Below are 17,375 nucleotides of genomic sequence, written 5' to 3' on the forward strand. Positions count from 1 at the left end.
AAATTTGAAAATTCGACCCTTAATAAATCTGCCCCTATATGTAGTAATGGCTGCAGCTCATTACACTAGACAACGAGGTGGAGAAAAAGCCAGTGACTTAAATATCAGAGGGCTCAAACTCTGTACAGGTACAATACTTGGGATAGAGTCCTGCGCGGGTCATTTTTTGGAACCGTAGCAGACACCTGCAATCCGCATTCTTAACCGCTTGGACCCACTACCCGACCCACAAGTACCTTATACGAAACCTGGACCCGCTGACCATCAGGAACCAGGAAGTGCTGTCATTGTAAACCGGAAGTGACATCATCAGAAGTAGTCGTGATCAGAAAAAGGAGTAAAAAATTTTATTGAGAAGAACTGCGGGCAGACCCGCAAAACCGCCGACCCGCGTCTATACCCGCACCTGGAACTTCTACCTGTCTCTGCCCACCTTATTCCTAAGCCACATGTACATCATTGCAGCCCATCAAGAATGAATGTTTAGCTCTCAGTAGCAGATTCAATGGCAGCTATATTATATTGTATTTTATAGAAGGCGCTACAGGATATTTCCATAAACTACTGCTCACGTGATATATATATATATATATATATATATATATATATATATATATATATATATATATATTCCACTGGAACATTATGTTCCCTCTGTACTAACCAAAGCTGTGGGGAAAGTGGTACTCGGGCATCTTGGGAAATATTGACCAGGTCACATGACAGAATTCCATAATCAGTGATTCAAAAACATTTATAAACCTTGCAAAGAATTAACAAAAAATGAAAAAAAAAAAAGTCAGATATTTAAAAAAAAAAAAAAAAAAAAAAGGAGGAAGTTTTATTTGGGGGGATCTGTGTTGATTCCATATTTCTCCTTTAGAAGTTTCAGCTGTTCCTCTTTCTTCTTTGTGTCCATCTTCTGGAACGCCTAAGAATAGAGCAGTTTTTATAGAATGAAATATATATACAGAGATAAAACAGTAGTTATTCCTCTCTTTATGGAGTTATATCAACAAATCAAATATAATAAGGAGAAGGCGGCATCGTAGAGAAGACAAATCACATGTGTAAGTCACAATATTTATATGAATCATCGCTTCAATTTACAAACATATAATTAACAGGGTATCTATTAGGGATGCACCAAATCCACTATTTTGGATTCGGCCGAACCCCCCGAATCTTTCGTGAAAGATTCGGCCGAATACCAAACCGAATTCTAATTTGCATATGCATATTAGGGATGGGAAAAACATTTTTTACTTCCATGTTTCGTCACGAGATTTCCCTCCCCACCCCTAATTTGCATATGCAAATTAAGATTTGGTTCAGCTAGATCCGGATCCTGCAGAAAAAGGCCAAATCCTGACCGAATCCCGAACCGAATCCCGAATTCGTTGCATCCCTAGTATCTATGCCCTTAAAGAAAATGTAAAGCTAAATAAAAGAATATATGGGAGGAAATGCTCCTGAAATAGCTTGTGCTTGTTGCTAGGCCACCTACACAGGTGGAGGTCCATTTATCAAAGTCCGAATTTATCTCAATATTTTCTGATAGTATCACTCCAACTTGCAGTACAAGTTGGAGTGATACTATTTACCAGTAGGTCTTTCCAGTTGACACAAGGTCACCCATTCTGGTTAGAAGAAAAGAGGTTCCGGCTAAATATTGGGAAGGGGTTTGTTACAGTGAGAGCTGTGAAGATGTGGAATTGTCTCCCTGAATCAGTGGTACAGGCTGATACATTAGATAGGTATAAGAAGGGGTTGGATGGTGTTTAGCAAGTGAGGGAATACAGGGTTATGGGAGATAGCTCATAGTACAAGTTGATCCAGGGACTGGTCCCATTGCCATTTTGGAGTCAGGAAGGAATTTTTTCCCCCTCTGAGGCAAAATTGGAGAGGCTTCAGATGGGTTTTTTTTTTGCCTTCCTCTGGATCAACTAGCAGTTAGGCAGGTAAAAAAAATCCAAAAAACTATAAGGTTGAACTTGATGGACGGGTGTTTTTTTTCAACCTTACTATGTTACAGCAGTAAATAGTGACTGAAGTTTATCAGAACACAAATCACGTGACTGGGGGCAGCTGGGAAACAGACGATATGTCTAGCCCCATGTCAGATTTCAAAATTGAATATAAAAAAATCTGTAACTATTGAATGGCCACTTCTAAGCAACTTTTAAATTGGCCGTCAATATTTATTTTTATACTTTTTGAGTTATTTGCCTTCTTCTTCAGACTCTTTCCAGCTTTCAAGTGGGGGTCAATGACCCCATCTAAAACAAATGCTCCGTAAGGCTACAAATTTAATGTTATAGCTACTTTTTAATGCTCTTCTTTCTATTCAGGCCTCTCCACTTCAAATTTCAGTTTCTTATTCAAATCAATGCATGGTTGCTAGGGTAATGTGTAAGAAATTGTATCAGAATATCCCTCTCATCATCATCGTACAGGTTAGCTCGTAGGTGAAAACCCCTTAAAGCCTATTATTAAGTGTCTCAGTGACACGAAACGCGTAAGGCACGAGATGATTTTTTTAAATAAAGATTTTTTTCTGCTTTTTAACCAACTTACTTTTTGATCTGATCTCTAAGTGGCTTTCTAGAGTGCCCTAACCCTTTTTTGTTCTTGTGTACGGATTGTACACTCCCCTGAGCTGAGGGCCTGGGGCAGGAGCACCTGGGCCACTACTCTACTTTGGTGAATTATCTTACTAAGATTGGATGCTTTTTATGCTTATATATTTTGGGATTAAATGCAAACGCTTACCCTGTTGGGATTGTAGTACAACACAACCAGGTATCTGTTACAGACGTTGAAACCAGAGAGATGATCACAGGCGTTCTTGGCATCAAAGATGTCTTCATAGACCACATATGCCGTGCCTCTGGATTCTGGTGTGTTCCCGCTATAAAAAAATAATCAAAAGACTTCACGCAAACTACAACATTCACAAGGGTCAACTTCTTGTACTTAAGTCAGAACCAACAGTGCAAAAAAGGACAAAGACGCCGCTTTCAGTAGCAATAACAAACAACTAAGATAACTGTAAATATGTATACTGGAAACTGGCTTACAATTTTACAGTTATGGGACCTGTGATCCAGAATGCTCGGGACCGGGGGCTTTCCGGATAATGGAACGTTCCGTAATTTGGATCTACTAAAAAATAATGTAAACATTAAATAAACCCAATAGGCTGGTTTTGCTTCCAATAAGGATTAATTATATCTTAGTTGGGATCAAGTACAAGCTACTGTTTTAAAGGAAATCAGTTTTGAAAATTTGGATTATTTGGATAAAATGGAGTCTATGGGAGACATTCCGTAATTCTGAGCTTTCTGGATAACAGATCCCATACAGGTATGGGACCTGTTATCCAGAATGCTCGGGACCTGGGGTTTTCCGGATAACGGATCTTTCTGTAATTTGGGTCTTCATGCCTTAAGTCTACTAGAAATTCATATAAACATTAAATAAACCCAATAGGCTGGTTTTGCTTCCAATAAGGATGAATTATATCTTAGTTAAGATCAAGTACAACCTACTGTTTTCTTATTACAGAGAAAAAGGAAATTATTTTTAAAAATTTGGATTATTTAGATAAAATGGAGTCTATGGGAGCCAGCCATTCCGTAATTCGGAGCTTTCTGGATATTGGGTTTCCAGATAAGGGATCCTATACCTGTACTTGTATTTTCTTTTTCAAGACAAACTTGTACTTTATGGATTTTGGACGACTTCACATCATTATGTAGAAAACCGTGATTCAGAGAATGAAGAATCGTTATAAGCATCATTACATACACAGAAAACAACAAGACAGCTTGCTATATACAAAGCTGGAATATAAAATAATGATTGTATTGAGTTGAAAAATTGCCTCCAAAAAAGTTCCATTAACTCAATACTTTAATTTTTCTATTTGTGATTAGCAAAACGATAAATGAACAATAAGAGACTACTGTACTAAAGAACTAAACACTTTTTCCATGCCGATAAGCAGGATTACTTACACTCTGATCTGTCGAATGGGTCCGTATTTGCCAAATATGTCGTACATTTCCTCCCCGGTGATTTTATAGGGAAGGTTTCGAATGTACAGAATTCTGTTCACTTCTGGGGGCAAGCGAATCTGTAAAACAAATGGAGCATCACTGTATTAATATCAGGCACTGTTACAGTTTTAAACACAGCCCTTAAAGTGACTTGGCCAGGCTTTCTAGTCACAGGACATACACAAAATTCAAACAGGACAAATCATTATATAAATAATAACACACTAATACATCTTCAAGTATATGAAGCTTAGGACATATGCTAAAATATTTTAGTCTGCAAGTCACAGGATGGATTTGTCCCCCAAGAAATGATTACGAACACAACATTGTCATAAATGATCAATAGAAACATTCAAGGTTATACAAAAATATATAGAAACATTGGGGTAACAGCCACCCTGCTATAGTTCCAGGGGTACCCAGGGCACAAATAAACACTCACCCCAAAGCTCCCCCTAACTGACCTTCAGACTGGGCCCCCTTAGCTCATAACAAGGTTACAGATATATAGAAACATTGGGGTAACAGTCACCCTGCTATAGTTCCAGGGGTACCCAGGGTACAAATAAACACTCACCCCAAATCTCCCCCTAACTGACCTTCAGTCTGGGCCCCTTAGCTCATAACAAGGTTACAGATATATAGAAACATTGGGGTGTCACCCTGCTATAGTTCGAGGGGTACCCAGGGCACAATAAACACTCACCCCAAATCTCCCCCTAACTGACCTTCAGACTGGGCCCCCTTAGCTCATAACAAGGTTACAGATATATAGAAACATTGGGGTGTCACCCTGCTATAGTTCCAGGGGTACCCAGGGTACAAATAAACACTCACCCCAAATCTCCCCTAACTGACCTTCAGACTGGGCCCCCTTAGCTCATAACAAGGTTACAGATATATAGAAACATTGGGGTGTCACCCTGCTATAGTTCCAGGGGTACCCAGGGTAAAAATAAAAACTCACCCAAAATCTCCCCCTAACTGACCTTCAAACTGGGCCCCTTAGCTCATAACAAGGTTACAGATATATAGAAACATTGGGGTGTCACCCTGCTATAGTTCCAGAGGTACCCAGGGCACAAATAAACACTCACCCCAAATCTCCCCCTAACTGACCTTCAAACTGGGCCCCTTTGCTCATAACAAGGTTACAGATATATAGAAACATTGGGGTAACAGTCACCCTGCTATAGTTCCAGGGGTACCCAGGGCACAAATAAACACTCACCCCAAATCTCCCCCTAACTGACCTTCAGACTGGGCCCCCTTAGCTCATAACAAGGTTACAGATATATAGAAACATTGGGGTGTCACCCTGCTATAGTTCCAGGGGTACCCAGGGTACAAATAAACACTCACCCCAAATCTCCCCTAACTGACCTTCAGACTGGGCCCCCTTAGCTCATAACAAGGTTACAGATATATAGAAACATTGGGGTAACAGTCACCCTGCTATAGTTCCAGGGGTACCCAGGGTAAAAATAAAAACTCACCCAAAATCTCCCCCTAACTGACCTTCAAACTGGGCCCCTTAGCTCATAACAAGGTTACAGATATATAGAAACATTGGGGTGTCACCCTGCTATAGTTCCAGAGGTACCCAGGGTACAAATAAACACTCACCCCAAATCTCCCCTAACTGACCTTCAAACTGGGCCCCTTAGCTCATAACAAGGTTACAGATATATAGAAACATTGGGGTGTCACCCTGCTATAGTTCCAGGGGTACCCAGGGTACAAATAAACACTCACCCCAAATCTCCCCCTAACTGACCTTCAGACTGGGCCCCCTTAGCTCATAACAAGGTTACAGATATATAGAAACATTGGGGTAACAGTCACCCTGCTATAGTTCCAGGGGTACCCAGGGCACAAATAAACACTCACCCCAAATCTCCCCCTAACTGACCTTCAGACTGGGCCCCCTTAGCTCATAACAAGGTTACAGATATATAGAAACATTGGGGTGTCACCCTGCTATAGTTCCAGGGGTACCCAGGGTAAAAATAAAAACTCACCCAAAATCTCCCCCTAACTGACCTTCAAACTGGGCCCCTTAGCTCATAACAAGGTTACAGATATATAGAAACATTGGGGTGTCACCCTGCTATAGTTCCAGAGGTACCCAGGGCACAAATAAACACTCACCCCAAATCTCCCCCTAACTGACCTTCAAACTGGGCCCCTTTGCTCATAACAAGGTTACAGATATATAGAAACATTGGGGTAACAGTCACCCTGCTATAGTTCCAGGGGTACCCAGGGCACAAATAAACACTCACCCCAAATCTCCCCCTAACTGACCTTCAGACTGGGCCCCCTTAGCTCATAACAAGGTTACAGATATATAGAAACATTGGGGTGTCACCCTGCTATAGTTCCAGGGGTACCCAGGGTACAAATAAACACTCACCCCAAATCTCCCCTAACTGACCTTCAGACTGGGCCCCCTTAGCTCATAACAAGGTTACAGATATATAGAAACATTGGGGTAACAGTCACCCTGCTATAGTTCCAGGGGTACCCAGGGTAAAAATAAAAACTCACCCAAAATCTCCCCCTAACTGACCTTCAAACTGGGCCCCTTAGCTCATAACAAGGTTACAGATATATAGAAACATTGGGGTGTCACCCTGCTATAGTTCCAGAGGTACCCAGGGTACAAATAAACACTCACCCCAAATCTCCCCCTAACTGACCTTCAAACTGGGCCCCTTAGCTCATAACAAGGTTACAGATATATAGAAACATTGGGGTGTCACCCTGCTATAGTTCCAGGGGTACCCAGGGTACAAATAAACACTCACCCCAAATCTCCCCCTAACTGACCTTCAGACTGGGCCCCCTTAGCTCATAACAAGGTTACAGATATATAGAAACATTGGGGTGTCACCCTGCTATAGTTCCAGGGGTACCCAGGGCACAAATAAACACTCACCCCAAATCTCCCCCTAACTGACCTTCAGACTGGGCCCCCTTAGCTCATAACAAGGTTACAGATATATAGAAACATTGGGGTGTCACCCTGCTATAGTTCCAGGGGTACCCAGGGTACAAATAAACACTCACCCCAAATCTCCCCTAACTGACCTTCAGACTGGGCCCCCTTAGCTCATAACAAGGTTACAGATATATAGAAACATTGGGGTGTCACCCTGCTATAGTTCCAGGGGTACCCAGGGTAAAAATAAAAACTCACCCAAAATCTCCCCCTAACTGACCTTCAAACTGGGCCCCTTAGCTCATAACAAGGTTACAGATATATAGAAACATTGGGGTGTCACCCTGCTATAGTTCCAGAGGTACCCAGGGCACAAATAAACACTCACCCCAAATCTCCCCCTAACTGACCTTCAAACTGGGCCCCTTTGCTCATAACAAGGTTACAGATATATAGAAACATTGGGGTAACAGTCACCCTGCTATAGTTCCAGGGGTACCCAGGGCACAAATAAACACTCACCCCAAATCTCCCCCTAACTGACCTTCAGACTGGGCCCCCTTAGCTCATAACAAGGTTACAGATATATAGAAACATTGGGGTGTCACCCTGCTATAGTTCCAGGGGTACCCAGGGTACAAATAAACACTCACCCCAAATCTCCCCTAACTGACCTTCAGACTGGGCCCCCTTAGCTCATAACAAGGTTACAGATATATAGAAACATTGGGGTAACAGTCACCCTGCTATAGTTCCAGGGGTACCCAGGGTAAAAATAAAAACTCACCCAAAATCTCCCCCTAACTGACCTTCAAACTGGGCCCCTTAGCTCATAACAAGGTTACAGATATATAGAAACATTGGGGTGTCACCCTGCTATAGTTCCAGGGGTACCCAGGGTACAAATAAACACTCACCCCAAATCTCCCCCTAACTGACCTTCAGACTGGGCCCCCTTAGCTCATAACAAGGTTACAGATATATAGAAACATTGGGGTAACAGTCACCCTGCTATAGTTCCAGGGGTACCCAGGGCACAAATAAACACTCACCCCAAATCTCCCCCTAACTGACCTTCAGACTGGGCCCCCTTAGCTCATAACAAGGTTACAGATATATAGAAACATTGGGGTGTCACCCTGCTATAGTTCCAGGGGTACCCAGGGTAAAAATAAAAACTCACCCAAAATCTCCCCCTAACTGACCTTCAAACTGGGCCCCTTAGCTCATAACAAGGTTACAGATATATAGAAACATTGGGGTGTCACCCTGCTATAGTTCCAGAGGTACCCAGGGCACAAATAAACACTCACCCCAAATCTCCCCCTAACTGACCTTCAAACTGGGCCCCTTTGCTCATAACAAGGTTACAGATATATAGAAACATTGGGGTAACAGTCACCCTGCTATAGTTCCAGGGGTACCCAGGGCACAAATAAACACTCACCCCAAATCTCCCCCTAACTGACCTTCAGACTGGGCCCCCTTAGCTCATAACAAGGTTACAGATATATAGAAACATTGGGGTGTCACCCTGCTATAGTTCCAGGGGTACCCAGGGTACAAATAAACACTCACCCCAAATCTCCCCTAACTGACCTTCAGACTGGGCCCCCTTAGCTCATAACAAGGTTACAGATATATAGAAACATTGGGGTAACAGTCACCCTGCTATAGTTCCAGGGGTACCCAGGGTAAAAATAAAAACTCACCCAAAATCTCCCCCTAACTGACCTTCAAACTGGGCCCCCTTAGCTCATAACAAGGTTACAGATATATAGAAACATTGGGGTGTCACCCTGCTATAGTTCCAGAGGTACCCAGGGTACAAATAAACACTCACCCCAAATCTCCCCCTAACTGACCTTCAGACTGGGCCCCCTTAGCTCATAACAAGGTTACAGATATATAGAAACATTGGGGTGTCACCCTGCTATAGTTCCAGGGGTACCCAGGGCACAAATAAACACTCACCCCAAATCTCCCCCTAACTGACCTTCAGACTGGGCCCCCTTAGCTCATAACAAGGTTACAGATATATAGAAACATTGGGGTGTCACCCTGCTATAGTTCCAGGGGTACCCAGGGCACAAATAAACACTCACCCCAAATCTCCCCCTAACTGACCTTCAGACTGGGCCCCCTTAGCTCATAACAAGGTTACAGATATATAGAAACATTGGGGTAACAGTCACCCTGCTATAGTTCCAGGGGTACCCAGGGCACAAATAAACACTCACCCAAATCTCCCCTAACTGACCTTCAGACTGGGCCCCCTTAGCTCATAACAAGGTTACAGATATATAGAAACATTGGGGTAACAGTCACCCTGCTATAGTTCCAGGGGTACCCAGGGTAAAAATAAAAACTCACCCAAAATCTCCCCCTAACTGACCTTCAAACTGGGCCCCTTAGCTCATAACAAGGTTACAGATATATAGAAACATTGGGGTGTCACCCTGCTATAGTTCCAGGGGTACCAGGGTACAAATAAACACTCACCCCAAATCTCCCCTAACTGACCTTCAGACTGGGCCCCCTTAGCTCATAACAAGGTTACAGATATATAGAAACATTGGGGTGTCACCCTGCTATAGTTCCAGAGGTACCCAGGGTACAAATAAACACTCACCCCAAATCTCCCCTAACTGACCTTCAGACTGGGCCCCCTTAGCTCATAACAAGGTTACAGATATATAGAAACATTGGGGTAACAGTCACCCTGCTATAGTTCCAGGGGTACCCAGGGCACAAATAAACACTCACCCAAATCTCCCCTAACTGACCTTCAGACTGGGCCCCCTTAGCTCATAACAAGGTTACAGATATATAGAAACATTGGGGTAACAGTCACCCTGCTATAGTTCCAGGGGTACCCAGGGTAAAAATAAAAACTCACCCAAAATCTCCCCCTAACTGACCTTCAAACTGGGCCCCTTAGCTCATAACAAGGTTACAGATATATAGAAACATTGGGGTGTCACCCTGCTATAGTTCCAGAGGTACCCAGGGTACAAATAAACACTCACCCCAAATCTCCCCCTAACTGGCCTTCAGACTGGGCCCCCTTAGCTCATAACAAGGTTACAGATATATAGAAACATTGGGGTGTCACCCTGCTATAGTTCCAGGGGTACCCAGGGTACAAATAAACACTCACCCCAAAATCTCCCCCTAACTGGCCTTCAGACTGGGCCCCCTTAGCTCATAACAAGGTTACAGATATATAGAAACATTGGGGTGTCACCCTGCTATAGTTCCAGAGGTACCCAGGGTACAAATAAACACTCACCCCAAATCTCCCCCTAACTGGCCTTCAGACTGGGCCCCCTTAGCTCATAACAAGGTTACAGATATATAGAAACATTGGGGTGTCACCCTGCTATAGTTCCAGGGGTACCCAGGGTACAAATAAACACTCACCCCAAATCTCCCCCTAACTGGCCTTCAGACTGGGCCCCCTTAGCTCATAACAAGGTTACAGATATATAGAAACATTGGGGTAACAGTCACCCTGCTATAGTTCCAGGGGTACCCAGGGCACAAATAAACACTCACCCCAAATCTCCCCCTAACTGACCTTCAGACTGGGCCCCCTTAGCTCATAACAAGGTTACAGATATATAGAAACATTGGGGTGTCACCCTGCTATAGTTCCAGGGGTACCCAGGGTAAAAATAAAAACTCACCCAAAATCTCCCCCTAACTGACCTTCAAACTGGGCCCCTTAGCTCATAACAAGGTTACAGATATATAGAAACATTGGGGTGTCACCCTGCTATAGTTCCAGAGGTACCCAGGGCACAAATAAACACTCACCCCAAATCTCCCCCTAACTGACCTTCAAACTGGGCCCCTTTGCTCATAACAAGGTTACAGATATATAGAAACATTGGGGTAACAGTCACCCTGCTATAGTTCCAGGGGTACCCAGGGCACAAATAAACACTCACCCCAAATCTCCCCCTAACTGACCTTCAGACTGGGCCCCCTTAGCTCATAACAAGGTTACAGATATATAGAAACATTGGGGTGTCACCCTGCTATAGTTCCAGGGGTACCCAGGGTACAAATAAACACTCACCCCAAATCTCCCCTAACTGACCTTCAGACTGGGCCCCCTTAGCTCATAACAAGGTTACAGATATATAGAAACATTGGGGTAACAGTCACCCTGCTATAGTTCCAGGGGTACCCAGGGTAAAAATAAAAACTCACCCAAAATCTCCCCCTAACTGACCTTCAAACTGGGCCCCCTTAGCTCATAACAAGGTTACAGATATATAGAAACATTGGGGTGTCACCCTGCTATAGTTCCAGAGGTACCCAGGGTACAAATAAACACTCACCCCAAATCTCCCCCTAACTGACCTTCAGACTGGGCCCCCTTAGCTCATAACAAGGTTACAGATATATAGAAACATTGGGGTGTCACCCTGCTATAGTTCCAGGGGTACCCAGGGCACAAATAAACACTCACCCCAAATCTCCCCCTAACTGACCTTCAGACTGGGCCCCCTTAGCTCATAACAAGGTTACAGATATATAGAAACATTGGGGTGTCACCCTGCTATAGTTCCAGGGGTACCCAGGGCACAAATAAACACTCACCCCAAATCTCCCCCTAACTGACCTTCAGACTGGGCCCCCTTAGCTCATAACAAGGTTACAGATATATAGAAACATTGGGGTAACAGTCACCCTGCTATAGTTCCAGGGGTACCCAGGGCACAAATAAACACTCACCCCAAATCTCCCCTAACTGACCTTCAGACTGGGCCCCCTTAGCTCATAACAAGGTTACAGATATATAGAAACATTGGGGTAACAGTCACCCTGCTATAGTTCCAGGGGTACCCAGGGTAAAAATAAAAACTCACCCAAAATCTCCCCCTAACTGACCTTCAAACTGGGCCCCTTAGCTCATAACAAGGTTACAGATATATAGAAACATTGGGGTGTCACCCTGCTATAGTTCCAGGGGTACCCAGGGTACAAATAAACACTCACCCCAAATCTCCCCCTAACTGACCTTCAGACTGGGCCCCCTTAGCTCATAACAAGGTTACAGATATATAGAAACATTGGGGTGTCACCCTGCTATAGTTCCAGAGGTACCCAGGGTACAAATAAACACTCACCCCAAATCTCCCCCTAACTGACCTTCAGACTGGGCCCCCTTAGCTCATAACAAGGTTACAGATATATAGAAACATTGGGGTAACAGTCACCCTGCTATAGTTCCAGGGGTACCCAGGGCACAAATAAACACTCACCCCAAATCTCCCCTAACTGACCTTCAGACTGGGCCCCCTTAGCTCATAACAAGGTTACAGATATATAGAAACATTGGGGTAACAGTCACCCTGCTATAGTTCCAGGGGTACCCAGGGTAAAAATAAAAACTCACCCAAAATCTCCCCCTAACTGACCTTCAAACTGGGCCCCTTAGCTCATAACAAGGTTACAGATATATAGAAACATTGGGGTGTCACCCTGCTATAGTTCCAGAGGTACCCAGGGTACAAATAAACACTCACCCCAAATCTCCCCCTAACTGGCCTTCAGACTGGGCCCCCTTAGCTCATAACAAGGTTACAGATATATAGAAACATTGGGGTGTCACCCTGCTATAGTTCCAGGGGTACCCAGGGTACAAATAAACACTCACCCCAAATCTCCCCCTAACTGGCCTTCAGACTGGGCCCCCTTAGCTCATAACAAGGTTACAGATATATAGAAACATTGGAAACTCACCCCTAACTGGCCTTATACGGGTCTCTGTATATCAGATAAGAACTCAGTGATATAATAAGCAAATATTGCAAGTAAACAGCAGCTGAATGTACAGTGACGATATAAATGGCAGTACCACAGAAATACAGCACAGAGAGCCCGGCAGCTGCAGTATAAGCGGCGGACTATGTGTCCTATAGTAAAGAAATGGCGGTTCTGCTGGACTAGAAGTAACAGATCCCCCAGGCACAAAAGCAATAAAGATATAAATATAAATCCCACAGCACTAGACTCACGTTGGCGCGTTTAGCCGCTTGCATAGCCATGGTGCCCGCCGGATAAGAAACCTTTTCCCCACACGATGAAAACAATCCGCTTTCCTAACAGCACACGCACCAACCGGAACAGGAAGTGGGGGAGTGCGACGTAACGGCAACTTCCTCTACTGATCCGGGCACGCCCGCCTACAGTGACAGTCACGTGGTTGTTTGCCCATTTCAGGGATGGCGGACACTAGCGTTAAACAAATAACTTGTGCTAGTTATTATTGTGATTTATTGTGTACAGTCGCTATTAGGGCGCCAGAATGGAGTCAGGGTTCTCTTGTGTTCCCCAGAACTGTGTTAATTTCATTGGCTCTTTGGCATAGTCACTGCCATCCCTTGTGCACAACAAAGTGCAGCAGAGGCCTGAACTCAAACTGGTGTTGTCTTGTCACTGTATCCATTTAATTGGGTTGTTCACCTTTAAATTAACTGTTAGTATGATGTAGAGAGTGATATTCTGAGACAATTTGCTATTGGTTTTTATTATTTGTAGTTGTTGATTTATTAAAGGGACACTGTCATGGGAAAAACAATTTTTCCAAAATGAATCAGTTAATAGTGCTGCTCCAGCAGAATTCTGCACTGAAATCCATTTCTCAAAACAGCAAACAGATTTTTTTATATTCAGTTTTGAAATCTGACATGGGGCTAGACATATTGTCAATTTCCCAGCTGCCTCTGTTCATGTGACTTGTGCTCTGATAAACTTCAATCACTCTTTACTGCTGTACTGCAAGTTGGAGTGATATCACCCCCTCCCTCCCCCCCCCAGCAGCCAAACAAAAGAACAATGGGAAGGTAACAAGATAACAGCTCCCTAACACAAGATAACAGCTGCCTGGTAGATCTAAGAACAACACTCAATAGTAAAATTCCATGTCCCACTGAGACACATTCAGTTACATTGAGAAGGAAAAACAGCAGCCTGCCAGAAAGCATTTCTCTCCTAAAGTGAAGGCACATGACCAGGGGCAGCTGGGAAATTGACAAAATGTCTAGCCCCATGTCAGATTTCAAAATTGAATATAAAAAAATCTGTTTGCTCTTTTGAGAAATGGATTTCAGTGCAGAATTCTGCTGGAGAAGCACTATTAACTGATGTGTTTTGAAAAAAACATGTTTTCCGATGACAGGATCCCTTTAAGCTTTTTACTCAGCAGCTCTCCAGTTTGCCGTTTCAGCCATCTGGTTGCTGGGGTCCAAATTACCCTAGCAATGTAACAACTATGTCAGTAGGGTGGCCACCTGGCCCATTATTTCACCGGCCTATTCACTAAAATACCAGCCAAGGCCAGTATTACAAATTTTCCATCAATGTATTAGCCAGTAAATTTGTAATCCCTATTGGTCCACCCCTGAGCCCTAGATAACGTTTTAGTAATCTGAAAAGGTAAAGCCCATCTTACACTTTGTAGCCCTCTCGCAAGAACCTGGTGTGGTCTTGACTTCTGATCATAATATGATGTGTGTAACCTTGTATTCTCAACGCCTGCATTTTTATTTCTTTATCCTCATTATTCTTTTGTTTTGTAAAAATGCCAAAAATAAAATCCTTAAAATGTGAAATAAGTAAGAGCCATTCTATAACATACTAGGGATGCATCGAATGCAGGATTTGGTTTGTGATTCGGCCAGGATTTGGCGTTTTACAGCAGGATTCTGATTCGGCCGAATCCTTCTGCCCGGCCGAATCCAAGCCCTAATTTGCATATGCAAATTAGGGACAGGGAGGGAAATTGTGTGACTTTTTGTCAGAAAACAAGGAAGTAAAAAATGCTTTCCAATTCCCACCCCTAATTTGCATATGCAAATTCGGGTTCGGTATTCGGCCCTAACTTTCACGAAGGATTCGGGGGTTCGGCCGAATCCAAAATAGTGGATTCTGTGCATCCCTATAACATACCAAATATGAACTTAAAGGCGGACCACCCCTTTAATACCGGCGCTTAGTGAATCGTACATCACACGCATTTCATCAACAATTCATTTCGATGCATTTAGCTGTTTTAGGCTCTTGATGGACAGAAAGGAGGTTGATCAACTGCAGTTCCTCCTTCAACCCAAAACTATTGGAATTCCACAATACCTGATCTCCAAATACAGATCTGCACAGCAGGGTGGATGCACAGTTTTTATCTACTTCCCTGATTGCTGGGCAAAAGGTTACACACTGGATTCTGTTCACTGTTCCCTACATGTCTGCCCCTTCTAAATACCTAACCTAGTACAGGTATGGGATCTGTTATCCAGAAACCCATTATCCAGATTGCTCCAAATTACAAAAAGGCTGTCTCCCATAGACTCAATTTTATCCAAATAATCCAAATTTTTAAAAACAGATATCTTTTTTCTGTGTAATAATAAAACAGTAGCTTGTACTTGATCCCGACTAAGATATAATTAATCCTTATTGGAAGCAAAACCACCATATTGGGTTTATTTAAAGGGATACTGTCATGGGAAAACATGTTTTTTTTCCAAAACACATCAGTTAATAGTGCTTCTCCAGCAGAATTCTGCACTGAAATCCAATTCTCAAAAGAGCAAACACATTTTTTTATATTTAATTTTGAAATCTGACATGGGGCTAGATGCTAGACATATTGTCAGTTTCCCAGCTGCCCCCAGTCATGTGACTTGTGCCTGCACTTTAGGATGGAACTACTTTCTGGCAGGCTGTTATTTCTCCTACTTAATGTAACTGAATCAGTCTCAGTGGGACTTGGCTTTTACTATTAAGTGCTGTTCTTATATCTACCAAGCTGTTATCTTGTGTTAAGGTGGCCATACACAGAGAGATCTGCTTGTTTGGCGATGTCGCCAAACGAGCGGATCTCTCTCCAATATGCCCACCTCATGGGCAATATCAGGCTTATCCGATCGTGGGCCCTAGGGCCCAACGATCGGATCCTAACAAATTGTAACAGGCGGTCGGATCAACGAACAGATGCGGCCGCGATCTGACGGGATTTTTAGTCCCATCCGATCGAGATCTGGCCGACTTTCGGCCAGATCTCGGTTGGGGAAGCCCGTCGGGGGGCCCCATACACGGGCTAATAAGCTCTGTCTGTCAGCAGCTTTTATCGGCCCGTGTATGGCCACCTTTAAGGAGCTGCTATCTGGTTTCCTTCCCATTGTTCTGTTGTAAGGCTGCTGGGGGGGAAGTAGGGTTGCCACCCGGCCGGTATTTTACCGGCCTAGCCGGTAAAGCACCTGCCAGGGCCGGGGCCGGTATTACAAATTTACTGGCAATGTAGCTGCCGGTAATTTGTAATACCCTTTACAAAAGCCCTTGCCCTCCAGTAAAAACGTACATTTTCTTCGGCTTCTGCGATGTGGCCCCGGCCCTTTTGCGGCGCTACCCTGTGGCTCCGCCCCTTTATTATCCACCCCTAACACTGGCCGGTATTTTTTTTTTTAAAAGGTGGCAACCCTAGGGGGAAGGGAGGGGGTGATATCACTCCAATTTGCAGTACAGCAGTAAAGAGTGACTGAAGTTTATCAGAGCACAAGTCACATGACTGGGGGCAGCTGAGAAACTGACAAAATGTCTAGCCCCATGTCAGATTTCAAAATTGAATATAAAAAAAATCTGTTTGCTCTTTTGAGAATTGGATTTCAGTGCAGAAGTCTGCTGGAGCAGCACTATTAACTGATGCGTTTTGAAAAAAAATCATGTTTTCCCATGACAGTATCCCTTTAATGTTTACATGATTTTCTAGTAGACTTAAGGTTTGAAGATCCAAATTACAAAAAGATTGTTATCCGGAAAACCCCAAGTCCCGAGCATTCTGGATAACAGGTCCCATCAGTAGCGTCACTAGAGGGGGGCGGGCCCTGGTGCGTGCCGCGCAGCCGGACCCCGCCCCCCTCCGTACACCCTCATTTGTCAGTGGCGCGTGAGCTGCTGGAGGGCCCTGAGGGGGTGCGGGCCCTGGCCCGCTCGCACCCCCTGCTCCCCTGGTAGTTCCACCACTGGGTCCCATACCAAGCCAAACCAGACCCAATCATACCCAAATCAAACCAGTAACTGTGAGACCACAGGGTGGCGCAATTGTCTCAACAACAAAAATGAAATCCAGCAAGGCAAGAGTGATTTAGTGGTTGTGTTTTTATTGTGGAAACATCAATTTTGAATGCAATAGAACTTATGGAATGATTTCTTTATTTGAGGAATCTAAAATCCCTGCCATAAAGCAAGGGCTGCCCAAAAGGAAAATATAAAATCACAGGAGTATCAAGAAACCTATTTTTCCCACACAAGCCCAAAAAGTAACTTTAATAGGCAGATTTATCAAGGGTCGC

At 43.8% G+C, this 17,375-nt stretch overlaps 1 protein-coding gene across 1 annotated transcript; it reads right to left on the reverse strand.

Moving 5' to 3' along the window:
* Positions 1-325: 325 nt before the first annotated feature.
* sf3b6.S (splicing factor 3b subunit 6 S homeolog) lies at positions 326-13,136 on the reverse strand. Its single transcript, NM_001086471.1, is given in 4 exon segments — positions 326-931; positions 2,773-2,911; positions 4,020-4,138; positions 13,041-13,136. Coding segments are annotated over 4 exon segments (378 nt in total). The 5' UTR covers positions 13,071-13,136; the 3' UTR covers positions 326-841.
* Between the last annotated feature and the right edge of the window lie 4,239 nt (positions 13,137-17,375).

Source organism: Xenopus laevis, chromosome 5S, assembly GCF_017654675.1.
Source record: "Xenopus laevis strain J_2021 chromosome 5S, Xenopus_laevis_v10.1, whole genome shotgun sequence".
Taxonomy (NCBI): Eukaryota; Metazoa; Chordata; class Amphibia; order Anura; family Pipidae; genus Xenopus; species Xenopus laevis.